General features: G+C 41.6%; 1 protein-coding gene across 3 annotated transcripts in view; it reads right to left on the bottom strand.

The window, feature by feature from the left end:
• The window catches only part of ALG9 (ALG9 alpha-1,2-mannosyltransferase), a 198,041-nt gene that overhangs the window by 156,148 nt on the left and 18,393 nt on the right, over positions 1–23,500 (bottom strand). For all 3 annotated transcript variants that reach the window (XM_056542769.1, XM_056542767.1, XM_056542768.1), the window contains exons 4-7: positions 18,554–18,624; positions 14,245–14,333; positions 7,994–8,129; positions 1,700–1,787 (exon numbers count right to left, since the gene is read on the bottom strand). In XM_056542769.1, coding sequence (XP_056398744.1) covers positions 1,700–1,787; positions 7,994–8,129; positions 14,245–14,333; positions 18,554–18,624 — 384 coding nt within the window. The remainder of the gene's footprint in view (positions 1–1,699; positions 1,788–7,993; positions 8,130–14,244; positions 14,334–18,553; positions 18,625–23,500) is intronic.

The following is a 23,500-nucleotide window of genomic DNA, read 5'->3' as shown; positions in this document are numbered from 1 at the left end:
CCGCGCACACTGTGTGTGTGCTGCGGGGGTCGTCGACACTCCCTGGTGATGTCACGCCACGTCCCCTCAATGCAAGTCTATGAGAGCAGCCGCCACACCCCCTTCCATAGACTTGCATTGAAGGGAAAGGGTGTGACATCACACAGGGGCGGAGTAGTGACGTCATGATCTTCAGCCCCCGTGGTCGGGATGGACTTAGCGTGAGGCCCTCCAGCGGAGATCCCGGGGTTCCCCAGCAGCGGGACCCCGGCGATCTGACATCTTATCCCCTATACTTTGGATAGGGCATAAGATGTCTAGGGGTGGAATACCCCTTTAAGCTAAAAGTCACAGCTTAAGGACAGGGCCACAAACACTATCAATGCAGAGAGAGATCTGGGCATCTATGTGTGGTGACCGAGGCCAAGACCTTCAATGTTTATGTCAAGTGTGTATAAACTCCCCACCTTAACCTCTGTGTGGCTATGTCAGCAGTTCTGAAACATAAAACTGCTGATGGGTCCACTTTAAGGTTCTGTTTATATTTGATGGGAAAGATAGTGCTGAAAGCAGTGCTAATGACACCATTGTACAATATGATAGACTCCAATGTACGTAAATGGTGTCCTTTGGCTTTAGTAGCGTCCATCGGGCAACATATCCAAAGGTGAGTTGTGGCCTCTCTAATAATGAGACTCCAAAAACAGGTAAGGAGCCTATTACATAGGGTGATTATTGGCCAAACAGGCAAACATCACCCTTTGTAATAGGGCAAGCAATCAACAACGAACAAGAAAACACACAAACAATATTGAGCTAGGTAAAGTCTCTATAAACAAGTACCGATCTACAAGAGCACCAAGCTACCGATTATAAAACCTATAACATGTCGTAGTCGAAAATTTTAGTGAAAGGAACACTTTAAGCAACGAGTATGTTGCAGAGACAGGAAGAGACACTATGCATAACAATGCAAGCATGGTTCACTCTCCAATATATGTCATGCTTCTCGTTCTAGTCTTGTCAGAATCTAGTCTTTTAGTCACCTTCACTTTCCTTTGATAATCTACAAGTAAAAAATAGGTACCCATTACCAATTAGGCATCCACTTGAAGGGTGCAATGCACAACTCATTCTTAAATGAAATGTTATACTGTAGGTGTTAAATGCTTGGAGAAACAGTTAAAGGAGAACTCTGGTGCAGAGTATTCCTGATTCGTCCTGGCCGGGCTGGAAAAAAAAATGAAAATAAACCATCACTCACCTCCCTATGTTCCCGCGGAGCGCCACTACAGCTGATCGGTCCTCCAGTCCATCTTCTTCATACTTCCGTGTGAACGAAGTGTCACATGGCGCTCAGCCTATCGCCGGCCGCCGCGATGTTCTGCCTCGGCCCATAATAGGCTGAGCGCCATGTGACGCTTCGTTGCACAAGGAAGTATGAAGAAGATTTTTTTTTGCAGCCCGGGCAGGACGGAGCAGGAGTACTCTGCACCAGAGTCCTCCTTTAACTTGCAGGGTGACATGGCAGTGGATGCCAGGCCACACGCTGACGACAACTGACCATGACAATGATAGAACTGTACTGCACCTTCTTCTATAGAGTGACTTATTTATTCTAAGCATTAGTCTTGATAGCAAAACTCAGAACAGGTATAGATATATATATATATATATATATATATATATATATATATATATGTTTCTTGATTGAACTTACCAGGAATAATATTAGCGCCACTACACACCAATTAATAAAACTCTTCCATTTGTGTTTCAGAAAAAGTAAATCAAAGGCGATGGGCACCCTAGAGAGAAAACCAGAAATGATATGTTTAATAATAACAGCTCTAAACAGGTTTTACATAAGTTGGTGGTTCTCTTGAGTAAAAAAAAAAAAGTTGCATTAAATTTTGCATATCTTGCATAAGTTTGCAATCTACATTCCTTCATTCATTTTCAGACACCTTCATACACAGTTTGCAACCTTCATCTAGTTCAGTGATCAACAACCTGCGGACCTCCAGATGTTGCAAAACTACAACTCCCAGCATGCCCGGACAGCCAACGGCTGTCCGGGCATGCTGGGAGTTGTAGTTTTGTAACATCTGGAGGTCCGCAGGTTGGAGACCACTGATCTAGTATAACACTTATCCAATTTGGACCTGTCCCTCCCTGTAATACATGCTGGATGTTAGGTGTGTGCCCAGGATGATGTTGCCTTCTCTAGCCCTTATGTATCAGCATAGCGCCATTCTTGCACTGGATTTTTCCTAAAGGTCATCAGAAAATGGCCTATTATTCAAATCAAGTTTTTATGTCAAACATATTTTATAAGAATTTGGCAGTGTTTTTTTTCCTGCTTTTCCATTTTGCTATTTAAAAAAAAAATCTAAAAATGTTGCAGTTTTCATTTTGGGCACTAGGCCTGAAACGAAGCTGAGATTTTCTGTTCTGTTTGAGGTGATAAGAAGGAGGCTCCTGGAAAACAATCTGTACAGAGTTATAGAGAAAGGTGGCATCAGCATAAAGAGATTTCTTATTCAAATCAAAGAAACAGCTTCTGTCTATTGTTGCCTATGTGCAAGAAATTAAATAAAATGAAATTCCACATAGAAAATAGAAAAAGTTTAGAAAAAAAAACAACATGTTTCAGTATTTGGCTCTATATTCACTTTAAAGGGTACCTCTCATCAAATAAACTTTTGATATATTTTAGATTAATGAATGTTGAATAACTTTCCAATAGCATGTTAATGAAAAATATGCTTCTTTCTATAGTATTTTTCCCGATCAGTCCTGTCAGCAAGCATTTCTGACTCATGCTGGAGTCCTAAACACTCAGAGCTGCCAGCCTGCTTTGTTCACAGCCAAACAGGCTGTGAACAAAGCAGGCTGGCAGCTCTGAGTGTTCTCCTTTGTGAACAAAGCAGACTGGCAGCTCGTAGTGTTTAGGACTCCAGCATGAGTCTGAAATGCTTGCTGCCAGGACTGGTAGGGAGACCCCTAGTGGTCATTTCTTCAAAGTGGAAAATTAAATAGAAAGAAGCATATTTTTTAATAACATGCAATTGTAAAGTTATTCTGCATACATTAATCTATAATATATCAAAAGTTTTTTTGATGAGAGGTACCCTTTAAAAGCCTACCATAGATCTCTTCACACTGAGCTGACAGACACTGATGCTGATGAGTGTGTGTGATCCCACACCAACATTTGGCCTAGAATATGGCCACTTGGATAGACGACAAGACCCTGATTCTGTTAATTCTACACCTGGTCATTCTACTTAGTGCACATCAGTGTTTAGCTCCATTTCAGAAGCTCCATCACAGACTGATTGAGGCCACAAAACGGAGCTGAAGGGTCTGTTACACAACAGACACCAATGGATTCCATTGACTCTGAATGGGTTCCATTGGGTTTCTGTCTGGTGTCCATTTATTTTCAGGATCTAAATAAAGAAAATAATTACTTCTTGCAGTATTTTTTTTCTACTCAGGTCCCACTTTTTAAACTTAGTCTGTGAACAGAGCACCCTGAATGGAGCTGAACGCCAATGTGCACTTATCCTAAACTGTATATTATACTTGCTCCCCTACAGATATTGGTAGGCGATGCTTAGACTGCTCCTCAATATTATTACAACCTTTAAAGTTATCTGTTGTTAGCACAAAATTTTAATATAATGTAGCTAATACCAATTTATGTACATTTGTAATATACATTGGTTCAAAATGAGTATATTTTTGGGTTAAAAATGCCTCACTGCAGAGCCCCGCTTGCCCTCACTGCACAGAGCCCCGCTTGCCCTCACTGCACAGAGCCCCGCTTGTCCTCACTGCACAGAGCCCCGCTTGCCCTCACTGCACAGAGCCCCGCTTGCCCTCACTGCACAGAGCCCCGCTTGCCCTCACTGCACAGAGCCCCGCTTGCCCTCACTGCACAAACCCCCGCTTGCCCTCACTGCACCTAGCCCCGCTTGCCCTCACTGCACAGAGCCCCGCTTGCCCTCACTGCACAGAGCCCCGCTTGCCCTCACTGCACAGAGCCCCGCTTGCCCTCACTGCACAGAGCCCCGCTTGCCCTCACTGCACAGAGCCCCGCTTGCCCTCACTGCACAGAGCCCCGCTTGCCCTCACTGCACAGAGCCCCGCTTGCCCTCACTGCACAGAGCCCCGCTTGCCCTCACTGCACAGAGCCCCGCTTGCCCTCACTGCACAGAGCCCCGCTTGTTCTCAAATAGAAGAGCTTCGGTGGGGAAAGATATATAGAATAGCTGGGGGTTTTGTATATCTCTGGCACAGCTTCTATATACGTTGCCCCCTGCTGCGCTATATGTCTTGTCATATACCCACCGCAGCACATGTATATTATATATATATATATATATATATATATATATATATATAAATATATATAAATATATATATGCCCCCGCACAGCACAATCATAAGCGCCCGGTAGCGCTATCATTGACAAGCATTCTATTAGCAGAGCATCTGGCCAGGAAGCTGGCTGCCCAATGCTCTGCTAATGCTCTGCTTGTCAATGATAGCGCTTCAGAGGCATATGTGTATAGATGCGCTGTGGGGACCAGATAACGCTATATGTCTGGTCCCCACAGCGCATCTATATACATATACCTCAAATGCTATGAATGACAAGTATTCTTTTAGCAGAGCATCGGGCAGCCGGCTTCATGGCCAGATGCTCTGCTAATAGAATGCTTGTCAATGATAGCGCTACCGGGAGCTTATGATTGCGCTGTGCGGGGGGCATATATATATCTACATGCGCTACCGGGAGCTTATGATTACGCTGTGCGGGGGGCATATATATATCTACATGCGCTGCCGGGAGCTTAAGATTGCGTTGTGGGGGGGCATATATATATCTACATGCGCTGCCGGGAGCTTATGATTGCGCTGTGTGGGTGCATATATATATATATATATATATATATATATACACACACACGCACGCACGCGCGCTGCGGTGGGTATATGATAGCGCGGCGAGGGTAAAGACATATAGCGCGGCAGGGAGCAAGATATAAAGAAGCTGTGGGGAGCCAGACATATACAAAACCCCCAGCGATTCTATACATCTTTCCCCACAGCAGCTCTTCTATTTGAAAAAGAATAAAAGTAAAAGTACACTGTATATGGCTGGGGAGGAGCATGCCGCCCGCTCCCCTGCTTAATAACTCTGTGATAAGGGCGACCGAAAAAAAAATGTCCCTGCAACAGAAAAAAAAATAGAGACGGGCGACAGATTAGTAAATCAGGGAGAAAAATACTCGGAGTAAACCTTAAATCACTCCAAGATAAACACTCCATTCTTAGTAAATCAGGGCTATAATGTTATTTTCTACACTATACAAAAAGTTGTTGCTAATGACAGGTACACTATAAACAGGTTATCTATATTTGAAAAAAAGATAAGAGCCTTAGAGTGATTGAGTGCAGAAGCTCTGGTTTTTGTCCAGTGCTGTATGGATCAACACTCACTACTGTGACGGAGCAGTAGACTGGGGATAAACAGGAGTCCATGTCCCTGTAAGCTGCTTCAAATCTGCAAAATTTAGTGCAAATTCGCTGTAGTAGAAATTGCTGCAGAAAATCTGCAGCATTTCTGCCAGGTGCAACTGTAGCCTAAAGTAGTAAAATACAGTCCTGCAACAGTGCCACAGTCAAATTACATTTTTAAGACGGAACTGACAGAAAAAATTCATGGTCCCCTTTCTGGAGGTCGGGTGGTCCTAGCAATCAGACACTTATCCCCATCCTGAGAATAAAAACTTGTGTATGTAGGTTTCAACATAACTCCCATATATAGAGTTAAATTGATCCTAACCCTTCCCTTATGGGAGAGTTGGGGGGGGGGGTATTCTCTTCTGGTGAATCTCCTAATCGTGATACTCTCGGGCTGTATTGTTGAGTGATACTCTCGGGCTCTATTGTTGAGTGATACTCTCGGGCTGTATTGTTGAGTGATACTCTCGGGCTGTACTGTTGAGTGATACTCTCGGGCTGTATTGTTGAGATTGCCCGGGACTTTTAAACACCCTTCTGGACTGTCCGGCAGGCAGGAGCAGAGAACAGGTAGTGCAGGGGATGAGAACAAGATATAAAGGCAGAGGATGGAATATGAGGTTGGCATATGAGATAAGGATATGACGCCCGGATATAAAGACACGGATATGAGGACAAGAGCATTATTGTTGCTTCTTCTCTCCCACATAGTTTAGGTAGGAAGACCGGGCAACGCCAGTTACTCTGCTAGATTACATTATAAAAACCATTGCTCACACATGGTCCAGCATAAAAACAAAAAGAAGAGAGACTACAATTCTGCTGGATTACATTCATAGAATTCTACAGTTTTTCACAATGGTTCAGGATGATTATATTCAGCACTTCCAGTTCCACAGCTCAGTAATATATGCACCGCTGGGCTCGGTAAGTCTTTGGTGCCTTTATGCAGGCTTTGATCTAGACTTCAAAGTAAATGTACGCAGAGAGTCCATCAAGAAGACCAGACCATATGGATATGGATGTGTTTCAGCAGCACATATGCTAAAAGCCTGTGCTGAATGAAAGGAGTCACAGTTACAAAAACAGGGAACCTGTACGTGATGTGGAAATCTACACATTGGCCCAGGTGTAATAAGACGGGATTCAAGATCCTTATGTATTAGGGTTTTGCTTTCACATTCCATCAGATTAATAACAGTCCGCTTGTTGTTCAGTGTATTTGATGTTTGCCTCTCTGCATTGTTATACCAATGAGACAATTTCTATAAAAAAAACTGTAGGAAACCTCTTATTTATATTGCATCAACAAATTCATTTTTTACTAAGTATTATTATTGGTATCTCAAGGTTTAAGGAAAAAAAAACAAAAAAGGCACATCTACCTTTTAGGGTTTCTGATAGGGCTGGGCGGTATGACCAAATGTGTGCATCACGGTATTTTTTAAACTTTTGGCGGTTCCACGGTATAGAACAGTATTTTCTAGCCCCCCCCCCAACCCATATTAATTATCTGCCCACATCCCCATTGGGGTTAACACTAACATATGTCACCCGCATGCGCTGCCCTCCTCGTCCTGTTTGTTGCGGCCGCCGGCGCTGGCACTCTATACTGTGCTGTATCCCTATGCCCGGGCTGCAAAAGGTAAACAAAATTTACTTTAACTCACCTATGTCAGCCTTACGCTGGGGACGGGAACGTCGGACAGCCGTCAGCCTATCACCGGCCGCAGCGATGTTCTGCCTCGGCAGGTGATAGGCTGAGCCCACTGTCATGTAAGGAGCCGGCTTCTTACATGACAGTGGGCTCAGCCTATCACCGGCCGAGGCGGAACATCGCTGCGGCCGGTGATAGGCTGACGGCTGTCCGACGTTCCCGTCCCCAGGAAACAAGTGAGGCCGGTACTGGACTAACAGGAGAAGAGTTAAAGTTTTTTATCTTTGCAGCCCGGGCATAGGGATACCGCACAGTATAGAGCAGTGGTCTCCAACCTGCGGACCTCCAGATGTTGTAAAACTACAACTCCCAGCATGCCCGGACAGCCGTTGGCTGTCCGGGCATGCTGGGAGTTGTAGTTTTGCAACATCTGGAGGTCCGCAGGTTGGAGACCACTGGTATAGAGTGTAAGACCACTGGTATAGAGTGGCAGAATAGCGCTCGCGGGTCACATAGGATTAGTTCCCTGATGTGGGGACAGCGCAGCGCTGGGCTGATTCATTCATTCCCGAGAGGGAGGGGACAGACTGGTATTGCGGTATGGGTTAAAATTCATATCGTGCAGCACAAAAATGTTGGTATTCGGTATGAACCGGTATATACCGCCCAGCCCTAGTTTCTGACTATACTTTTCTGTGCAAAATCGGGAAAAACATGTCAGAGATACGTGTCAGAACACACTACAAAACAGGCTTGTAGTTTAGCAAGTCTGAGCCATTGTGGTTGTGTGAATGATAATAACATAACAGTGCTTCTTACCCGAGTACTACGCTGAAAGGCCATCCCCAAATAGCTCCAGCAGCAATTCCCAGCACAGCCACAGAGACCTTTTCCATGTACCAGCCCGTCATGGCTATCAGCGTGGTGTACATGCAGAAGCTGCTAGGAAGATATGCTTCAGGGAGAAACAAGAAAGAGATTGAGGCCAAGTCATAGAAACATAGAATGTGTCGGCAGATAAGAACCATGTGGCCCATCTAGTCTGCCCAATAATCTAAATCCTATCAATAGTCCCTGGCCCTATCTTATACAGTGGTCCTTCAAGTTACAATATTAATTGGTTCCAGGATGACCATTGTATGTTGAAACCATTGTATGTTGAGACCAGAACTCTATGGAAACCTGGTAATTGGTTCTAAAGGCACCAAAATGTCATCAAAAAATAGGGAAAAGTGAGGATTAAAGAAAAAGAAGTAGATAACTAATACAGATAAAGAAAATCCTTACATATAAAAGTAAGAAAGATCTGCTGGGAGCTGTAATCACTGTCTATGTCAGTGTTCCCCAAGAAGGGAGCCTCCGGCTGTTGCAAAACTACAACTCCCAGCATGCCCGGACAGCTTTCGGCTGTCCGGGCATGCTGGGAGTTGTAGTTTTGCAACAGCTGGGGGCACCCTGCTTGGGAAACACTGGTCTATGTATAGGACAGGAGCTTCTTCGGGGTCCTGTACAGTACACGCAATGTCCTAAAAAAGTAACATGGAGTCGCCCTCACCTGGTGTCCAAAGGAGCAGCTAACCCTGGTACAGGTAAAGAGTAAAGAACATGTAATACCTCCCTGTACTGTAGGGGGCGCTACCAGACACCAGTCAGTGCATACACTTCAGTAATACAGGGGTTTTACCAGTGAATGCCCATTCTGATTGGTCGGTTCTTTCAGCCATTGACACGTCTCACAGATCTGGACTGTCCGTACATTGTATGTTGAGTCTGGTTTCAACTTACAATGGTCCAGAAAAGACCATTGTATGTTGAGGCCATTGTAAGTTGAGGGATCACTGTATAAGTCATAAAAAAAAATCATAACATTAACACAACCTTTACCATACTTGATAAAAGGGATCACAGTCACAAAAACAATCAAAAAGTAAATATGCAGAATTCTAGTAATACAATAAATATGCCAAAAGGAAATCTGGAAACAGCCCATAATGGTCAAATTTGGGTAAAATTACTTCATGTGATCAAAGGAATAAAGCAGCTGGGTAGGATAATGTTGAAATCCTCCTAACTGTGACAGAGAGAGAAGCATGGGAACATCTTGTGGCAGAGCAGGAGTCAGCCATGTGGCAGAGAGGGGTTCATGGGGCCAGTGAGCTGGAGGTAATGAGAAGTCTGGGAAAGAGGGAGACATTAGTTCAGTAGCATAAGGACCGACCTAAACACAGAGCACTTGCTTCATTGGAATGTTCAAAGTGCTCATTGGTTAGGAATCTGAAAGAGGTTAGTTAAACAACCAATGAGCACTTTCAATCAGTCTAATAAAGCAAGCGTTCAGTGGTTAGTGTGCAAAAGGGCAGCCTCCTATGGTGCTGGATCAATGCCTGTAACCACCGCCATGTTTCTAGTTTTAGCTATGAGGATTTCTGAAGCTGGGACAAGGGCACAAGACGGCAAGCTGTAGTGGCGTCACACAGATTATAGAGTTAATATTTGTGGGACACAAAGCGTCAGGCATTATTCTTTTCTTCACTTAAATTGTGTCTCTGCTTCTTGCTGTGATCCTAGGTGATCGCCTGCCCTTCAACCTGGCCCTGCTGCTCACTAAGATGTATGTATATAAATTAAGGAACTACCTCTCTGTTGCAGTTTATATGTATGGCCTGGTGTCTTAAACCCTTAAGGACCAAGGGCGTACAGGTACGCCCGACATCCTGGGACTTAAAGACACAGGGCGTACCTGTACGCCAGTGGGAATTCCGGACTGGGATGCCTGCTGAAATCATTTAGCAGACACCCCATGCAAGTCCCTGGGCTTTTCCTGTGAACCCCCCCAATCAATTCAGATTGGTGATTTACAAAAGGGCATGCTGGGAGTTGGTGTTATGCAACAGCAGAAGGCACAACTACAACTTCCAGCATGCCCTTTGGTAGTTTGTGTATGCTGGGGGTTGTAGTTATGCAACAGCTGGAGACACATTTATTTCTATGAAATGCACTACAACTCTCAGCATGCACTGACAACCAAAGGGCATGCTGGGAGTTGCAGTAGAGTGCCTCCAGCTGTTGCATAACTAAAAGTCCCAGAATGCCCTTCGGCTGTAAGTGCATGCTGAGGGTTGAAGTTTTGCAACAGCTGAAGGCACACTGGTTGTGAAACACAAAGTTTGTTACCTAAGTCAGTGTTTCGCAACAAGTGTGCCTCCAGCTGTTGCAAACTACAACTCCCAGCATGCACTGAAAGACCGTACATGCTGGGAGTTTTAGTTTTGCAACCGCTGCAGGCACACTGGTTGCAAAACACTGAGTTAAGTAACAAACTCTATGTTGTGCAACCAGTGCGTCTCCAGTTATTGCATAACTACAACCCCCAGCATGCACAGACAGCCAAAGGGCATGCTGGGAGTTGTAGTTTTGCAACAGCTGAAGGTTTGCCCCACACCCCATCCGAAGTAAATGTACAGGGTACATTCACACGGGCGGGGGTTTACAGCGAGTTTCTCGCTGCAAGTTCGACATGCAGCAAATTTTCAGCAGCAGCTCAAACTCCCAGCGGAAATTCACTGTAATCCCCTGCCCGTGTGAATGTACCCTAAAAACACTACACTATACCTAAACAAAATTAAAAGTAAAACCCTACATATACACATACCCCTACACAGTCCCCTCCCCCAATAAAAATGAAAAATGTCTAGTAAGGCACGGTTTCCAAAATGGAGCTTCAAGCGGTTACAAAACAACAACTACCAGTATTGCTGGACAGCCATTGACTGTACAGGCATGCTGGGAGTTTTCCAACAGCTGGAGGCACCCTGTTTGGGAAACATTTCCGTAGAGTAATTTTAGAATCGGAGGCAACTGTCATTCTTGCATCCGGGTCCGTCCCTATGCAAATCCCTATTTAGGCCTCAAATGCACATGGCGCTCTCTCACTTCGAAGCCCTGTCGTATTTCAACGCAACAGTTTAGGGCCACATATGGGGTATTTCCGTACTGAAGAGAAACTACCTAACAAATTTTGGGGGCTTTTACCCCTTATGAAAAGGAAAAGTTGGTGTCTACTCCAGCAGGTTATTGTAAAAAATTTAATTTTTTACACTAACATGCTGGTGTTGCCCCATACTTTTCATTTTCACAAGAGGTAAGGGAAAAAAATACCCCCAAAATTTGTAACGCAATTTCTCCTGAGTACAGAAATACCCCATATGTGGACGTAAAATGCCCTGCGGATGCACAACAAGGCTCAGGAGCGAGAGCGCACCATGTACATTTGAGGTGATTTGCACAGGGGTGGCAGTTCTGACATAAACGGAAAAAAAAACACCCACATGTGACCCCTTTTTGGAAACTATACCCCTCACAAGGGGTATAGTGAGTCTTAACACCCCACAGTTGTTTGAAGAATTTTCATTAAAGTTGGAGGTGAAAATGAAAAAAATTTATTTTTTCACTATAATGCTGGTGATATCCCAAATTCTTCCTTTTGTACAAGGGGTAATAGGAAAAAAGCAACCCATAAATTGTAACACCATTTCTTCTGAGTATATAACTACCCCATGTGTGGACGTAAGGTGATCTGCTGGCGCACTTCAATGCTCAGAAGAGAATGAGCGCCATTGGGCTTTTGGAGAGAGAATTTGGCTGAAATTGAAGGCCATGTGCGTTTACAAAGCCCCAATGGTGCCAGAACAGTGGACACCCCCCCCCCCACGTGACCCCATTTTAGAAACTACACCCCTCAAGGAATGTAATAAGCGTGCAGTGAACATTTACGCCCCACAGGTGTCTGACAGATTTTTGGAACAGTGGTCCATGAAAATGAAAAATTAAATTATTCATTTGCACAGCCCACTGTTCCAAAAGTCTGTAAAACACCAGTGGGGTGTAAATGCTCACTGCACCCCTAATTACATTCTGTGAGGGCTGTAGTTTCCGAAATAGGGTCACACGGGGGGGGGGTCCACTGTTCTGGCACCACGGGGGGCTTTGTAAACGCAAATGGCCTCCGACTTCCGTTCCAAACAAATTCTCTCTCCAAAAGCCCAATGGTGCTCCTTCTCTTCTGAGCATTGTAGTGTACCCGCAGTGCACTTTACATCCACATATGGGGTATTTCCATACTAAATGAGGTTACAAATTTTGGGGGGCATTTTCTTCAATTCCCTATTGTAGAAATGGTAAATTTGGTGAAAAAATTATATTTTAGTGTTAAAAAAAAAAATGTCATTTACACCTGTGGGATGTTAAGGCTCATTTTACCCCTTGTTAAGTGCCTTGAGGGATGTAGTTTCAATAATAGTATGCCATGTGGTTGTTTTTTTTTTTTTGTTTTTTTTGCTGTTCTGGCATCATAGGGGCTTCCTAAATGCGACATGCCCCCAAAAACCATTTCAGCAAAATTCACTCTCCAAAATACCATTGTCGCTCTTTCGCTTCTGAGCCCTCTAGTGCAACCACAGTATTTCCTTACTCAAGAGAAATTGGGTTACACATTTTGGGGGCTTTTTCTCCTTTCACCCCTTGTAAAAATTCAAAAACAGGGTCTAAAAGAAAATGGAGATTTTTAACTTTCTCCTTCACTTTGCTGCTATTCCTGTGAAACACCTAAAGGGTGAACAAACTTTCTGAATGTCATCTTGTATACTTTGAGGGGTGCAGTTTTTATAATGGAGTACTTTATGGGGTATATCTAAAATGAAGGTCCTTGAAAATGAACTGGTCCCAGAAAAATTCCGATTTTGAAAATTTTGTAAAAAATTTGGAAAATTGCTGCTGAAGCCCTTTGATGTCTTCCAAAAGTAAAAAACATGTCAACATTATGATGCAAACATAAAGTAGGCATATTGTATATGTGAATCAATATATATTTTTTGGGATGTCTGTTTTCCTTATAAGCAGAGAGTTTCAAAGTTTAAAAAAATGCTACATTTTAAAAATTTTCATAAAATTTTGGAAATTTTCCCCAACAAATGAAGCAAGTATTGACAACAATTTACCACTAACATAAATTAGAATGTCATGAAAAAAACAATCTCAGAATCAGAATGAAAAGTAAAAGCATCCCAGAATTATTAATGCTTAAAGTGACAGTGATCAGATTTGCAAAAAATGCTCCCATCCTTAAGGTGAAAATGGGCTGTGTCCTTAATGGGTTAAAGGATTAAAGGGGTTATCCAGTGATATTTTTTATTTTAACAATGTCCCTAGCATGCTTAATAAATCAATAAATCCTTTAACTCCCCTTCCTCAGATCCCCCAAAGCCTGCGATATGAGGGTTCCCCATCTCTACTGACAGTCTGCTTCTCTGCAGTAGTCCAGAGCTGCAGATGGGACGTCAAAGCACCACTCAGCCAATCACTGGGCACAGTGGTGTCTTGTCTCAGCCAGTGATTGGCCAGCGGCACTGTCCATTTCCCTTCCTGCAGATGATACACTATGCTTCTCTGTGAAAGGCAGAATCACCAGCCGAGGACAGGGCACCCTGATATCAGAGGTTACGGGGAACGAGAAAGGTGAGTTAAAGTTTTTTTAGACAGCCTGGGGAAATTAGTCAAATTAAAAACAAATTCACCGGATAACCAAAACTAATGGGTGCAAAGAGCTACAATTCCGCTTAAAGGGAACCTGTCACTAGTTCCATGCTGCTGCCATTTCAGAGAAATCACGGTTATTACTTCAGTCAGGAACAGGGCGCTGAGACATTGGGGTGATAACTCATAGCCCCATTCTTAGCCAAAGTTACAACTATGATTCCTCTAAAAGAGCCCAGCTGTTCAGAGTGAATCATATATCATTGTGATACGGGAGCCTGTCTGTCAGTGTTTTATGCTCGCTGTTGTTCAGGCAGCATGAAACTAGTGACAGGTTCCCTTTAAGGGTTTGTATGCAGTTCCCTGCATAGAGCTGTAAAACAAATCCATTGAGAAGGATCATTGGGAGGGGATCTCTTTAAAAGGTGTTTCATTTTTTTTGCTGGAGAACAAGAATATTTACTTGTTATGAGAAATATAACTACAAGAAATGAACATGTATACGCACAAAAAAACAACAGTATAACATCAGCACCTACCAGCAGCGGAACAAAACATTCCTGTGCTGAGTACAAGGAAAGCCAGCATCAGTCGCCCAACATGGAGTCCAAATCGTTTGCATACAGCTCTAAAAGAGATTAAAATGAGAACAGAATATAAAAATGTGCGTGTGTGGTTGAAAGGCATGAAATAACCAAACTAAAGCTTTCTAGTTTTGGGCTCCCATGTCACAGCAATAGTGAGATACTCAGGGCTTAAAGGGGTAGTCCAGTGGTGAAAAACTTATCCCCTATCCCAAGGATAGGGGATAAGTTTGAGATCGCGGGGGGTCCGACCGCTGGGGCCCCCTGCGATCTCTCTGTACGGGGGCCAGGCTTTCCGGCCAGATAGCGGGTGTCGACCTCCGCACGAAGCAGCGGCCGACACGCCCCCTCAATACAGCTTTACGGCAGAGCCGGAGAATGCCGAAGGCAGCGCTTCGGCTCTGCCATAGAGATGTATTGAGGGGGCGTGTCGGCCGCCGCTTTGTGCGGAGGTCGACACGCCCCCTTCCCGAGGGCTGTCGGGGCTCCGTACAGGAGATCGCAGGAGGCCCCAGCGGTCGGACCCCCCGCAATCTCAAACTTATCCCCTATCCTTAGGATAGGGGATAAGTTCTTCACCACTGGGTCACCACTGGACTACTCCTTTAATACAGGCAGGGGCCTTGTTCCACATACATTCGCACTGCAGATTTTACTGATGTTCCGGAAAATTAAAGTGGAGCTGTCATTAGGTTTTTAGGGTATAAACTAAGGCATGGATGTATATGGCTTTATATACAGATTCATAGTAAAATAATTATTATTTCTAACTACAAATGCAATGTCACAGAATATTTCTAAATTATACACACTTCAGCTGCCGCAGACTCTTTTTGTCAAGACTAGTCAAGACTACAGACATCAAGCAAGTGAATATAAGGTAATATATGTTACCTCTGAGCTCTGTGAACTGTATGAAAGCACTCAACTTTCAATATAAATTTCAAAAATTGAAAAAAGTTAAATAATTATGAAAATCTAAAAGTGGATTAAAGGGGTACTCTAGCGGTAAGTTTATTTTTGTTTTGTATTTTTTTTATGTTAGCACAAACATGCTCAGGCGGTGGGACTGACCCCCACGCTCCCCTGCTGCCTTGCTATAGCTGCTTCTGGTTCCGATAAACTCCTCTTGGTGGTGCTGGGGGTTGATCGGTACCACTCAGCCAATCACTAGCGGATTAGGGACACAGCTGTGGCCAGTGATTGGCTAAACGTAACTGGGATGCATTAACCTCCCAGCAAAGGTGTCAGCCGAGCTTTTCTTCCTGGTACTAGGGGTCAATGCAGCATAGTGTCGCTCAGAAAATCATTGACCGCAGTGGTACTGTGACAGATGAACACCCAGCACAGCGATATTGAGACAGCAGGGGAACATAGAGAAGGTATGAAGATTTTTTTTTCTGCCCATGTTTGTGTAAAAAAGCTTGCAGAGTACCTTTTTATTGAGGAATGAAAACAGAACAGTCATCAGGAAAACAGGGGCAAAAATGGCTAGATATTTACACTTGTTTTCTTGCTGGCAGATCCGCTGTGATGAATGCATTAAAGGGTACCTCTCATCAAAAAAACTTTTGATATATTATAGATTAATGTATGTAAAATAATAATTTTACAATTGCATGTTATTAAAAAATATGCTTCTTTCTATTTAATTTTCCATTTTGAAGAAATGACCACTAGGGGTCTCCCTACCAGTCCTGGCAGCAAGCATTTCAGACTCATGCTGGAGTCCTAAACACTACGAGCTGCCAGTCTGCTTTGTTCACAAAGGAGAACACTCAGAGCTGCCAGCCTGCTTTGTTCACAGCCTGTTTGGCCGTGAACAAAGCAGGCTGGCAGCTCTGAGTGTTTAGGACTCCAGCATGAGTCAGAAATGCTTGCTGACAGGACTGATCGGGAAAAATACAATAGAAAGAAGCATATTTTTCATTAACATGCTATTGGAAAGTTATTCAACATTCATTAATCTAAAATATATCAAAAGTTTATTTGATGAGAGGTACCCTTTAACACAAACATGTCGAGTTTTTAATATTCACTCATAGCTCAAGGGTTCCTGAATCTGGAGGTGTTAATTTATTTATATTATAATTTATATTATTTCTTGTACCACTCTAAGAGTGCAGTCTCACCACGTTTTGGGGATACGGCAGCCAGATCCAACGGGAGAATTTTTTTCATTTGAATGAGCCGGAGAGAGTCAGACAGTGACTCCAGTCGGCTTATTTTTAGACCGTATCCCAAAAACATGGTGTGAATGCACCCTAACTATTGAAGGAATCCATCAGAGGAGCGGACACTGTATGCAGAAGGAGGTTGAGGAGCAGCGATCTATATACGTGTGTGCTTTACAGAGAGCAAGCGTGTGTGAGCCTCAGGCAGCAAAATCTGATGAGATGTCATGTTACAAGATCCTAGTGAGTGTAAGGGATAATGGGAGTAACTGAACCTGCCTGGCCCTCTTTTCCTGTAAGCTTGTACAGCTCTACACCTGAATTTTAGGGCACACTGTAACACAATGATGGCGGGGGAGAGGGCCAGGTTTGCTTCCATACAGTTAGGCAGTGTAACTATTATAACTCATATGACATAATAGGTGGCAGAGAGCTACAACCATTCTGAAAGGGAACCTGTCACTAGTTCCCTGCTGCTGTGCCATTACAGAGAATTCACGGTTATAACTTCAGGCCAGAACGGGGCTCTGAGTTATTGAGGTGATAACGCCCCATATCTAGTTGAAGTTACAACTATGATTCCTCTAAAAGAGCCCAGCTGTTCAGAGTGAATCAAATATCATTGTAAGTGTTTTATGCTCATATGACAAAGCAGGCACCGGGCAGATGTGCGTGCACCAGGGACAGACTGGACAAGCTCCAGACTGCAGGGAATTAGCCCAATTATTCTGTTCTTACCCTGATGCACATACTCCTGCCCAGTTTAATATGGGTTATAATGGCCGAACTCCTGAACTGTAAGGATGCAAACCTGTCCCCCTCCCCCTTCACTTCCATTAACATCTCTAGAGTCAGGGCACTCTGGATATTTAGAAACTCTTATTACAAACCTAAGTCTATAATAGGACACTGTTTCATGAGGATGGTTCTGACGCTCTATTATGATCCAAGGGCCAGAGTTGGAATAGATGGAGGATTAACTGAATCCTTTGGACTGCCCAGAGGAACTCGCCAGAGGTGCCCCCTTTCTTCCTTTTTATTTCTTTTATTTATAGAAAACTTTATTAAAGAGAGTTTGTTTTGAAGGGTTTGTTCTGCAAGAAATGACTACTAAGATTCTGCTGCATGCAGATGACATTCTGTTATTTGTTAAAAATCCCCATTTTGTTTCACAGAATGTCATCTGCAGCATTAAAGGTTCGGCCTGATTTTAGACCGAATCGCTTTAATTAAGATGATAATTCTCCCGCAGATACTTTACTATAGGTTAACGGCTAGACAGAATTCTAAACCAACTAATCTGGGGAAGAAAGAGAGTGAGGAAAAAGCTGCCGGCCTAGAGCCTTAGGAGGTCTATTAGAACCAAATTTTAGGGTTTGTTACCTAGCGGTACAGTTATGGTTTATTTTTGGCACAGAGGGAACACTGCTGAATTATGGTTTAAATTAATACTGTGGGGTTAAATCTGGAAAAGTATTTGAATTATTGGAAAGAAGGTTCTTCACACAAAAAAAGTTTTAAAAAAAAATTCTAATTGGAGCACGCTTGGAAAGAGCCTGGAAAAAACTCCGGTCTCTTCTGTTAATAATGGGTAGCACGACATTTACTCCAATATGGGAAAATTTAAAATTTGTAGAATTTTATAAGATTAAGGACTTTTCATTTTGGTGGGATAACGGAATCACTAGGGTAGAGCACCTTTCTAAGCAAGGGAAACTGTTCAGTTATGAAACTCTATCAAGGAAATAGGATTTCAGCCACACATTTAGATTAAAGTAATTGCAAATCCTTGATGCGTTCACAAAGTCTGGGGACAAACACCTCTTTTGAAGTCACATGCTATACTTGAGCTGGTTTTGAGGGGTCAACGAAACATCTATTTCTATAAAATACTTTTAAATGAAAGGGCAAAATAAATCACGTGCAGGAACAAGTACAGTATTTACGGTAAAACTATATGAGCTTATATTGATGAGGGGGATATGGAATAAATGGGAAAAAAGTACGAGAGGGGGGGGGGGGGATAATTCATAATGTATTTATAATTTGTAGTTATTTGTGTTGGTATGTCTGTATAATGGGACACTTACTTGTAAAAATAAAGTTCACATACACAGCTACAGAAAGCCAAAAAGCATCGTATGAAGTAGAATACCAGGACCTGCAAGTTGAAAGAAAAAAAAAAGAAAACATTTTTACCAATAATTTTTATTTATACAAACAACCAATATTATGAGCAAATGGATCAGAGACCAAAAGGGATGTATGGAATATGTGGAGTTAAAAAGCAGCTAATTCACAATAATAAGCAGCCATTAAAGGAGATATATCATGTACAAAAACCTTGTCCCCTATCCACAGGATAGGGGATAAGTTTTAAATCGCAGGGGTCTGACCACTGGGACCCCTCGCGATCTCCTGTATGGGGCCCAGTCTCTCCCCGGGAACGGGGTGTGTTGACCCCCGCACAAAGTGGCAGCCGAAACGCTCCCTCCATATATTTTTTATGGGTGAGCAGTTCGGCTCTCCCATAGACATATGTGGAGGGGGGTGTCAGCCGCCACTTTGTGCGGGTGTCGAAAGGCACTAATTCAGTGGAGAGCCATGGCCCATACCATGGATGTGGAAATCCTATCGCCAGACACCCGGGACAAGTAGTTTTGGGCAACGGGCAGGTGAATTGTTTATAGATTTAGCCCTGTATCGGGCTAGCAGGGCCGGACCGACTTCCCCCTTATTTTTGTTTAATGCTGGTGTGAGGCGCAGGAGCCGATGCAAGTCTGCACCTCACACCGGTGCTCAGGGTGTATGGAGGGGGGCAGCGGCCCCCAGCTGATTTCAGTAGCCGGGGGTCACTGCTCAGTGAGTGTATATATGATGTGTGTATGATGTCTGTGTATATATGATGTGTGTATGATGTCTGTGTATGTGTGTATGTAATGTATGATTGGGGGGGCAGCGGTGGGTGTATGTATGATGTGTGCATATGTGTGATGTGCGTATGATGTCTGTGTATATATGATGTGTGTATGATGTCTGTGTATATATGATGTGTGTATGATGTCTGTGTATATATGGTGTCTGTGTATATATGATGTGTGTATGATGTCTGTGTATATATGATGTGTGTATGATGTCTGTATGTGTGTATGTAATGTATGATTGGGGGGGCAGCGGTGGGTGTATGTATGATGTGTGCATATGTGTGATGTGCGTATGATGTCTGTGTATATATGATGTGTGTATGATGTCTGTGTATATATGATGTGTGTATGATGTCTGTGTATGTGTGTATGTAATGTATGATTGGGGGGGCAGCGGTGGGTGTATGTATGATGTGTGCATATGTGTGATGTGCGTATGATGTCTGTGTATATATGATGTGCGTATGATGTCTGTGTATATATGATGTGCGTATGATGTCTGTGTATATATATATATATATGATGTGTGTATGATGTCTGTGTATATATATGTGTGTATGATGTCTGTGTGTATATATATATATGATGTGTGTATGATGTCTGTGTGTATATATATGATGTGTGTATGATGTCTGTGTATATATATGATGTGTGTATGATGTCTGTGTATATATATATATATATATATATATATATATATATATATGATGTGCGTATGGTGTCTGTGTGTATATATATATATATGATGTGCGTATGGTGTCTGTGTGTATATATATATGATGTGCGTATGGTGTCTGTGTGTATATATATATGATGTGCGTATGGTGTCTGTGTGTATATATGATGTGCGTATGGTGTCTGTGTATATATATATGATGTGCGTATGATGTCTGTGTATATATATATGATGTGCGTATGATGTCTGTGTATATATATATGATGTGCGTATGATGTCTGTGTATATATATATGATGTGCGTATGATGTCTGTGTATATATATATGATGTGCGTATGATGTCTGTGTATATATATATGATGTGCGTATGATGTCTGTGTATATATATATGATGTGCGTATGATGTCTGTGTATATATATATGATGTGCGTATGATGTCTGTGTATATATATATGATGTGCGTATGATGTCTGTGTATATATATATGATGTGCGTATGATGTCTGTGTATATATATATGATGTGCGTATGATGTCTGTGTATATATATATGATGTGCGTATGATGTCTGTGTATATATATATGATGTGCGTATGATGTCTGTGTATATATATATGATGTGCGTATGGTGTCTGTGTGTATATATATATATATATGATGTGTGTATGATGTCTGTGTATATATATGATGTGCGTATGGTGTCTGTGTGTATATATATATGATGTGCGTATGGTGTCTGTGTATATATATGATGTGCGTATGGTGTCTGTGTATATATATGATGTGCGTATGGTGTCTGTGTATATATATGATGTGCGTATGATGTCTGTGTATATATATATATGATGTGCGTATGATGTCTGTGTATATATATATATGATGTGCGTATGATGTCTGTGTATATATATATATGATGTGCGTATGATGTCTGTGTATATATATATATGATGTGCGTATGATGTCTGTGTATATATATATATGATGTGCGTATGATGTCTGTGTATATATATATATGATGTGCGTATGATGTCTGTGTATATATATATGATGTGCGTATGATGTCTGTGTATATATATATGATGTGCGTATGATGTCTGTGTATATATATATGATGTGCGTATGATGTCTGTGTATATATATATGATGTGCGTATGATGTCTGTGTATATATATATGATGTGCGTATGATGTCTGTGTATATATATATGATGTGCGTATGATGTCTGTGTATATATATATGATGTGCGTATGATGTCTGTGTATATATATATGATGTGCGTATGATGTCTGTGTATATATGATGTGCGTATGATGTCTGTGTATATATGATGTGCGTATGATGTCTGTGTATATATGATGTGCGTATGATGTCTGTGTATATATGATGTGCGTATGATGTCTGTGTATATATGATGTGCGTATGATGTCTGTGTATATATGATGTGCGTATGATGTCTGTGTATATATATGATGTGCGTACGATGTCTGTGTATATATATGATGTGCGTACGATGTCTGTGTATATATATGATGTGCGTACGATGTCTGTGTATATATATGATGTGCGTACGATGTCTGTGTATATATATGATGTGCGTACGATGTCTGTGTATATATATGATGTGTGTACGATGTCTGTGTATATATATGATGTGTGTACGATGTCTGTGTATATATATGATGTGTGTACGATGTCTGTGTATATATATGATGTGTGTACGATGTCTGTGTATATATGATGTGTGTACGATGTCTGTGTATATATATGATGTGTGCATGATGTCTGTGTATATATATGATGCCTGTATATATATATGATGCGTGCATGATGTCTGTGTATATATATGATGCGTGTATGATGTCTGTGTATATATATATGATGTGTATATGATGTCTGTGTATATATGATGTGTGTATGGTGTCTGTGTATATATATATATATGATGTGTATATGGTGTCTGTGTATATATGATGTGTATATGGTGTCTGTGTATATATATGATGTGTATATGGTGTCTGTGCATATATGATGTGTGTATGGTGTCTGTGTGTATATATGATGTGTATGGTGTCTGTGTGCATATATGATGTGTGTATGATGTCTGTGTATATATATGATGTGTGTATGATGTCTGTGTATATATATGATGCGTGCATGATGTCTGTATATATATATATATGATGCGTGCATGATGTCTGTGTATATATATGATGCGTGTATGATGTCTGTGTATATATATATGATGTGTGTATGGTGTCTGTGTATATATATGATGTGCGTATGATGTCTGTGTGCATATATGATGTGTGTATGATGTCTGTGTATATATATGATGTGTGTATGATGTCTGTGTATATATATGATGCGTGCATGATGTCTGTATATATATATATATGATGCGTGCATGATGTCTGTGTATATATATGATGCGTGTATGATGTCTGTGTATATATATGATGTGTGTATGATGTCTGTGTATATATATGATGTGTGTATGATGTCTGTGTATATATATATGATGTGTGTATGATGTCTGTGTATATATGATGTGCGTGATGTCTGTGTATATATGATGTGCGTATGATGTCTGTGTATATATGATGTGCGTATGATGTCTGTGTATATATGATGTGCGTATGATGTCTGTGTATATATGATGTGCGTATGATGTCTGTGTATATATGATGTGTGTATGATGTCTGTGTATATATGATGTGTGTATGATGTCTGTGTATATATGATGTGTGTATGATGTCTGTGTATATATGATGTGTGTATGATGTCTGTGTATATATATGATGTGTGTATGATGTCTGTGTATATATATGTGTGTATGATGTCTGTGTGTATATATATATGATGTGTGTATGATGTCTGTGTGTATATATATGATGTGCGTATGATGTCTGTGTATATATGATGTGCGTATGATGTCTGTGTATATATATATGATGTGTGTATGATGTCTGTGTATATATATGTGTGTATGATGTCTGTGTGTATATATATATATGATGTGTGTATGATGTCTGTGTGTATATATATGATGTGTGTATGATGTCTGTGTGTATATATATGATGTGTGCATGATGTCTGTGTGTATATATATATATATATATATATATATATATATATAATGTGTGTATGATGTCTGTGTATATATATGATGTGTGTATGATGTCTGTGTATATATATATGATGTGCGTATGATGTCTGTGTGTATATATATATATATATATATATATATATATATATATGATGTGCGTATGGTGTCTGTGTGTATATATATATATATATGATGTGCGTATGATGTCTGTGTATATATATGATGTGCGTATGGTGTCTGTGTGTATATATATATGATGTGCGTATGATGTCTGTGTATATATATGATGTGCGTATGGTGTCTGTGTATATATATGATGTGCGTATGGTGTCT

The sequence above is a fragment of the Hyla sarda genome, chromosome 10, assembly GCF_029499605.1.
Source record: "Hyla sarda isolate aHylSar1 chromosome 10, aHylSar1.hap1, whole genome shotgun sequence".
Lineage (NCBI taxonomy): Eukaryota > Metazoa > Chordata > Amphibia > Anura > Hylidae > Hyla > Hyla sarda.
The sequence above is the reverse complement of the archived record's forward strand: the minus strand, read 5'-3'. Positions and strand labels throughout refer to the sequence as shown.